Source organism: Quercus robur, chromosome 9 (assembly GCF_932294415.1).
Source record: "Quercus robur chromosome 9, dhQueRobu3.1, whole genome shotgun sequence".
In the NCBI taxonomy this organism is placed as follows: Eukaryota; Viridiplantae; Streptophyta; class Magnoliopsida; order Fagales; family Fagaceae; genus Quercus; species Quercus robur.
In genome coordinates, this window is record NC_065542.1 from 46988880 (window position 1) to 46997048 (window position 8169).

The window sequence follows — 8169 nt, forward strand, 5'->3', positions numbered from 1 at the left end:
TAATAAGGATGCTATTAATTAGGTAAGTATTTAATGATGAGTTGAAAGAATTGTGTTTTCTTTTTAACCGTTAGATCTTTTGGAAATCTATGGCTTAAAAAAGGTGTAACTCTTGTAGAGTTACACCAGGTGTAACTTGAACCCATCTCATATAAATATATATATGTAATAATCTAATGTGGGTAAGACATGAATATATACCCAAAATAACAATCAAATACTAGAAGATATCCCTACATCATCATTGGCTAAAAACAAAAAAACAAATGATGCATGCTATCATGCTTTGTTTTTTGATGAAGCTAATGCCATATGTAAAGAAAGAAAAAATGAATGTAACCGACACAGACAGCGCACCTTGCCCTACAAGGCTACAATCAAGGCGGCGGTAAAAAGCAGTTTTTATTATTTATTTTCATAATTTACCCCAAGTCAAATTGCAATGCAACTCTCTTTCTTTCTTTTTGTCTCTTGTCGCTGGCTGACGTACAAATTTCTCCTATAAATAAGTAATAAATAAATTTCAACCGTTTTCTATTTACTTTATTCATTCATAAATTCTCACAAATGCCAATTCCTTCACGCAATCAAAAAAAGAAAAAAAAAAAAATCTTATGATCTAAACCATTCCGGAGTCAGACCCAACGATTCAATAATTTCGTAATTCCTCATCTCATCTCATCTCATCTTTTTAATTAATTTACTATTATTCTGCTTTCATCCTTTATTTCTTTTGTTGGATCGGCAGATCTTCATCTTCTTCTTGTGTTGGAATTTGATGTGCACAATTTGGGGTTTTCTTAGGTTCTGGACACATTAATTTTCATCAAATAAAAAAAAAATTAAAAATTACTTGGGTTCTTAATTATAATAAGCCTAACCTATTTGAAAATTGATTTGTTGATTTTGCTTTGGTTATTGGTAAAATCCAATGATTGATTGGGCTTTAAAGGCTTATGAATCGTCTGTTGGATTATAACTGCAAATTGATTATTGATTTTGATGGTTATCTTATGAGCAATATATTTAGTCTATATTGTAATTTCTTAATTTTATGCGCATTTAGAATCTCCAAAATCCAACAGCAATGACATGATGGGTTTTTGTTTTTGTTTTTGTTCTATAAAAAAAAAAGAGGGTAAAATACAGTGACTACCATTTAGATTTGGGCTAATGCCAAGCATGGACAAAATTCTTAAGAGAAGTGAGGACTGGCGACCATACAACAATTTCATGTCGATAATGTTTACCTGCTTATGTGTTGTCTATAATTGATATTACCAATTAAAGTATCACAAGTTTTTTCAGAATTAGATTTGTTGGGTTTAGAACCGGTCTTGAACCGAACTGCATTTCCTTGATCCCGTTTGTTTTCAATGGAATTTGTTATCTCTCGTTATTCGATTTGAAGTATACACTGCAATTGCACTTTACAATCATGTGATACGTATTTAGATTCAGATGCTGAGTATGTGAGTATCACTTTTTGTTTGTTGTATAAATAAATGCAGGATTTTAAGATTTACTGATGATCTGGTGGCTTGTGAAGCCGTTGTAAAGCAATTATTCAAGGCTGTATTCCTTCAACTTCTGTAGTACTTTTGCACTGCTTCATTATTTATAACATAATCAGAAGCATTGCATAGTGCTTGCCTTGTTATTTAGTGTATAAAGTGAAGTAAAGATCTGTATTTTTCAACTGGTAAAACACGTAGAGATTCAGAAGACTCAAGTAGGAAAAATATATAGAGCAACAGCTCCTCTTGGTGAGTATATATTTAGTTGATTTTTTTTTTTTTTTTTTTTTGATCGTGTAAGTTTTAGCCTCTCCTAATTCATTAATTGCTTTCACATTTCAAAAAAATATTTATTTTGTTATTTGTTGCCTTATTTTTTTTTACATCCTATTATTATATGGTTTAGTAGTGTTTATTGCTCTCACAATATATCTTTTCATTTGCCTTTTGCTCATGTTTGTAGCTTCTGTAATTATCTATTCATTAGTCAGAGTTGTGTTCATCTTGATCCATCGACAATGAAATTTGGGGACTTAAAATTTCCAATGGGGGGATTTATCACTTTGATGGTGAGTGATCTTTGTATTAGTTAGATTTTGGTTTGGAATCAAAGGAAGTACTGGGTGGATTTGGATAGTAGCCATGGAGTTCTTTCTCATTGGGCTGGCTGGTTCTGTGTTCTAAAAGTTTCGTACAGTGGTAAAAATATCTTCTATGCATCATACTCATCTAGATGTAATTACTTTGAGGTTGTTTAGTTTCAGTAAGGCCTACTCATTTTGGCTCTTGTGCACATTGAACCTTATTGGGGCTAATTTTCTGGTAAGATGCTGGATGGAATTACTTTGAGGTTGTTTTTTTTTTTTTGCAAAAGACCTACTTATGTTCTGGTAAGATGCTAGTCATTTTCTTGGTTTAGTTTGGAGAGGTGGACTCAAAATGTGATTTTGTGAATCTTCACTGTAAATTTAACGAGTAGACGAAAAGAATTTGATAGATAATAAAAGATTACTTGAGAAGGGTTCAAGACTATAAGCAGTGTTTTATGATGGATATAATTGGATGCAAAAGTCTCAAGGATACCATCCAAAATGGATGAAAAATGTTCTTTACTTGGTACTAACATGAAGTCTTGTAACATAAAATATATATATGCACATTAAACATTTAGCCCCTTGTATATGGTTCCAAACCTGCACATTGGGTTGACAGAGGACATAAATTCTTGGCTTGTGAAATGTAATGACTAGCAGCACTAGCATCCTTAAGGTTCATGGATGTTGTGAAGATATAAAATTAATTCAAGGGCAGTTTATATACTTTACCAGTAATAAGCATAGAAATTCTCTCTTTGGGCTCAGTGAGGGCCCTAAGGATTTTCCTTTTGGTTCAACTAGACCCTGTGGAGGCTGAACTCTCTTTTTAACTGGGTGGTTTGATTATATCTAAATGAGGCTGAACTTATTATGAATAATTCATATATAGGTGTTGTACAGGGATTTAATTGGTCCACTTTATTTGCTAGGTATACTAGAAGAAAGGGGATATTGATCTTAATCTTATATAATTAGAGTTGCTTGCCGTGATCTCTAGATCAAATGACCTGTCCTTTCCCATAAAAACTAGATGGAGGATGAGGTTGTAGGTTCATAACCCATTGAGTGCACTTGTATTTAAGTAATCATAATAATTAAATGAAGAGTAAAAAAAATCAGAAATCCCATTCTCTCTCTCTCTCGGGTCACTGTTTGTTATCTTAAATTGCATGAATGTGTTAGGATAATAGCCTAGCCCTCCCAGAATAGCAATATTAGATACCCAGAAAAGAAAACATATTTTAGAAGTTAGAGGTTTGTGGCATGCAATGAAGGATAAGAAAAACACACTTAAGAAGTTAGAAGTAGGATAAGATGACTATTTTTTTTGCTAGATGTTTGTGCCATGCAATGTAGGATAATCAGATGTACTAATGAAAAGGTTTAATTTTATGAAAGTTTAATCATACTATAAGTTTAAGAGGGCTCCTAAAAGAATTGGTGAAAGGATCTGCGTGACTTTGTTTGAGTTCTGTTCAGTTGTAGATCTCTTTTTTTTTTTTTTAGTTTACTGATTATTTTTGTGAAAAAGGCTATTTGAAGGCATGAGTGTTATTTTCATAGAGAGAGTATATTGAAATTTGTGTGCCTTTTGGTGGATTACCAGAAAAGTGTGTTTTTTCAGGTGGACTGCTTATCTAATTAAAGATCCAGTTGGGTAATAATCTGGTCAGAATCTGTTTTAGTCATATGGACAAAAGAATTATTCCATGGCCATAAAACTTTTTTGGAAGTCTGAAAGGAAAATAAGTATTGAGCAGTAATTAGGAGATATGTCACCCTCTCAAAAACAGAGTACTTTGTTGGGATGTGGATGATGATTTTTTTAGTCATTCAGGTTTAGTGCTCATAGCCTGCTAGTGTTATTTTGTCTGACATGAATGCCTTTTAATTTCATTTTAAACTTGTTAGAATCACTCTTTGCGTGCACGTATGTTTTGATAAGTAGAATCACTCTATTGTGTTAATGTGTCACTTACAATTTTTGCTCTCAATAATGCCATATTGTTAGTACTTTTGTTTTTTTAACATTGTGCTTGATTGTACTGGTGTTCTAATAAGTTAAATGTGTCTTGAGTAATTTACAACAGTGCAAACAAGATGGCTGGGGTAAAACGAAGACATTTTGGTTCAGATATCCGTTCTCTTCACAAAGAGTTGGATGAGGTTTCATGCCCTATCTGCATGGACCATCCACATAATGCTGTTCTCCTCCTGTGCAGCTCACATGACAAGGGTTGCAGATCTTATATTTGTGATACAAGTTACAGGCATTCAAATTGCCTGGACCGCTTTAAAAAATTAAGGGCCAACACTAGGACTTTACCCACTTCTTTACATGTAAATCCATACAATTCTAGTAATGCTTCTGGTATGAACTTGGCTTTGAGTACTGACTTAAATCAGGCTAGTGAAAATCACAATCTAAATGAAAGAAACACTGTAATATCTGTTGGCTTGCCTGGAGCACCGGGAGAAGATGGTCTTCAGGATCAAAGTAGACATTTAGAAATGCAAGAAGGCTTATTGGAAACACTTGATTCTGAATCCTTTCAGGAAAGGGTTGAGGTTGAAGAGTTAGATGTGGAGAATTCATCAGAATCAGAATTGAGCTTGAAATGCCCTTTGTGCCGAGGAGACATACTTGGGTGGGAGGTTGTGGAAGAGGCCAGGAATTATCTTAACCTGAAGAAGCGAAGTTGCTCTAGGGAATCATGCTCGTTCTTTGGTAACTACCAGGAATTGCGACGGCATGCAAGAAGGGTTCACCCCACAACCCGACCATCTGACATAGATCCATCTAGAGAACGAGCGTGGCGAAGCCTTGAGCACCAGAGAGAATATGGTGATATAGTCAGTGCTATTCGTTCAGCTATGCCTGGAGCTGTTGTGGTTGGGGACTATGTTATTGAAAATGGAGATAGACTAGCAGGTGAAAGGGAAAGTGGTGCAGGTGAAGTTAATGGGCCATGGTGGACTACTTTGTTTTTGTTTCAGATGATTGGCTCGATGGATGGTGTTGGGGAATCACGGGCCCGGTCAAGGGCTTGGATGAGACATCGACGGCCAGCAGGAGCTTTATCTGAACGGCGGTTTCTTTGGGGGGAGAATCTGTTGGGTCTGCAGGATGATAATGACGATGACGATGACGATGACTTGCGAATATTAAGTGATGTGGGTGAAGATGGATCTCCAGTTCCTAGAAGACGTCGGCGTTTGACCCGGTCAAGGTCAAATGGAGATCAACCTTGAAGGGTCATTATGTCTGGTAAATTTCCATTTAACTGATATTTACTGGAATTATTTTCAGATTGCCTATGGCTGACCCAACTGGTGTGTTCACCACTATTGTTCCAGTAATGTGCAGAAACTGCCTTTGAACAACAGGATCCTTCCTGTTGATTAAGAACACTGTGATTTGAGAAACTTGTAAGCTTGTTCCTGGTCAAGAGTTTTTAAAGTTTGTTTGGGGATGGAGTAAATGTGAGAATGGAAAAGAGTGTCAGATTCTATTGTTGAAGGCTGGCTCTGACACGAGTTACACTCAGCTCTCAGAAATGTGAATTATTTCAAGTGGAAGTGGAGTTTGAAGAATTGTGATTGTTTTGGAGATTGTATTGTGTATTAAGTTTGGTCATGGAGTGATCTCCATTTGAACTATTTTCTGTCGTTTGATTCCTTTTACCTTTTCCAAATGTAATCTTGGTTATATTTAGTTAAATTAAATGGTACGTTATTTAATAGAATTTTTAGTTTTATGCAAGAACTCTTCCTTTCCTTTTAATTAGGTTTGATTTTTTTCTTTATTTTAAAATTTTTTTTTTTTTTTATAACAATGATGAAATTATTTTGATTAGTCCTTAACATTTAAATTTTTTGGATTTACCATTCCGAAGTTACTACCTGTTTGGCCACCAAGTTCAAACAACAATTTTCACATTTTAAACAACATTACACATATTTTCACACACTTTTTTACCATACATATTTCAAAAAACTCCAAATAACAATTTTCAAACTATTCTACCAAACACCTCCAAATGTTATGGTCATAGCCCGAGTGCCGTTGGTGGCCCTTTTCTCTTTTGGTGGATATGGGCCATCTGGCAACCCAGGCATCGGTTATATATATATATATATATATATATATATATATCTGGGCAGTTTAGAATGTCTTGTATCCCTTCTGATAGATTTATCTGGGCCCTGGGGCTGTCCCGTTGGTGTGTATGTGTTGGAAGATTTGATTTAATTAGGTGATTCAATAATTTGATATATGAGTCAATAAGCCAATCCCCAAATGCATGGGTCTTAAAGGCAGAGAAGCACAAGAGCAATGCTTGGGCCGGAGAATAGCCCAGACCTCTTGGGTTGAGAAAAATGCCAAGTAATGGGGCTAGAATGGCCCTTGATGAGATGAAAGAACCAATGGGCCCAAGGATGGTCTTTTCAATGGGGGTGGCCATAGTAGAATATATATCGTTTATGATCATAACAATAATTCTTACTAGTTTCTAATAGACTGTGTTTTGTTAATGAAGATATGCTAGTGCTTTTCTTTCCTCATTTATGGGAGATTTTATTCCTATATTTGCTTTCTCATAATTTAGGAGCATTGTAAGTTTCAAAAAAAAAAAAAAAAAGGGTGCATTGTACATTACTTTGAATAATTTTTGAAAATTCAGACAAGTATTGTAAAATTTGAAGAATGTCCCGAAGCATGTTCATAAATTTAGAAATGTCTAATATGTGCTCACAATCTTTAACAGTAGATCTTGGAAAATGTAAGACTATTATCTACAAAGATCAAATTTGATAATCGTGGTCCATTACGATAAATTACAATCTTCTATAGATGCCTCAACATTAATGTATGCCTTCCTGATTAAAGTAATAAGCTCTTTTGCACATAATAGAAACAAATAGGAGGATAATGGATCCCTTGACAAAAATTCTCTTAGAAAAAGTACTATGACCTCTTGGTAACCCCCATTTATTATAATAGAGAAAATAACATAAGTAATACAATTCATAATTGATGACACCCACTCTAAGTGAAAACTCATTCTTAACATGAACATTGATGCCACAATAATTTTCCATCCTCCAATAACCAATTCAAATCTTTCTTGTACTTTAGAGATTTCTTATATCTGTTAGTCCCTTTCTTGTCTAGCTTCCAAATTAAAACACACACCTAGAGGTCAGGGATTTTTTTTTAATATTTATTATTTTTTGTTATGCTTGATTTATTAGAAAAACTTCCAAACACATTAGGCCAGGATCAACTTACAACATACAAGTTAAAACACACTGACCTCTTATCTTACATACCATTTTAACAACATACACTTAACATACTAAATCAGTACATAAACATTACATACTCATAAACTAAAAGCAATAACAAACACTACATACATATGGGTTTGAAAGAACACAAAACATATTAACACAATAGTCTAGATCAACTTACAACGTACAAGTTGAAACACACTGAGCTCTTATCTTACATACCATTTTAACAACAGACACTAAATATATTAAATCAATACATAAGCATTACATACCCATAAACTAAAAGCAAAAACAAATACTACATAAACATGGGTTTGAAAAAACACAAAACATATTATGGCATGGGTTTGAAAAAACACAAAACATATTATGGTTTGTTATGGATTCACCATTGTAGCATTGGTTGTTTGTGTACCAGGTTGTGAAACCTACTATATAGGATTCAACATTGTACCCATTATCAAGGTTTTGAAACCCGGACCGTTTATTGAACCGTAAAAGGGAGAGGTTCAAGGGTTTTGAGGTCGAACCGAGGTCGAACCGGGGTCGAACCGTGATGACGTCATAATTAATTTAATAATTATTTTTTATATATGAAAATATTAAATTAACTAAAATAATCCAATTAAATATAAATATATATATTTCAAATATATATTTCCATATCATAACTTTTACAAGACAAATAAGAAATATCAAATCCTAAGCAAATTTAAATATAATATCTATTTATTTATTTATATAATGATTAGTTAAAC

At 33.9% G+C, this 8169-nt stretch overlaps 1 protein-coding gene across 3 annotated transcripts; it reads left to right on the plus strand.

Annotated features, from left to right (window-relative positions):
- The first annotated feature begins 521 nt into the window (after positions 1–521).
- LOC126698751 (uncharacterized) lies at positions 522–5879 on the plus strand. 3 transcript variants are annotated; one of them, XM_050396173.1, is made up of 4 exons: positions 522–660; positions 1512–1766; positions 4191–5381; positions 5471–5879. In XM_050396173.1, the coding sequence occupies exon 3, from the start codon at positions 4214–4216 to the stop codon at positions 5363–5365; it is 1152 nt and encodes a 383-aa protein (XP_050252130.1). In that variant the 5' UTR covers positions 522–660; positions 1512–1766; positions 4191–4213; the 3' UTR covers positions 5366–5381; positions 5471–5879. The 3 variants fall into 3 exon arrangements, with proteins under 3 accessions (XP_050252130.1, XP_050252128.1, XP_050252131.1); XM_050396171.1 differs by having other exon boundaries at positions 523–660; positions 4204–5381; XM_050396174.1 differs by lacking the exon at positions 1512–1766 and having other exon boundaries at positions 527–660; positions 4204–5381.
- The last annotated feature ends 2290 nt before the right edge of the window (positions 5880–8169 follow it).

What these genes read in the sequence shown, in the direction of transcription:
- LOC126698751 (XM_050396173.1), top strand. Translation starts at nt 4,214, where the DNA reads ATGGCTGGGGTAAAACGAAGACATTTTGGTTCAGATATCCGTTCTCTT.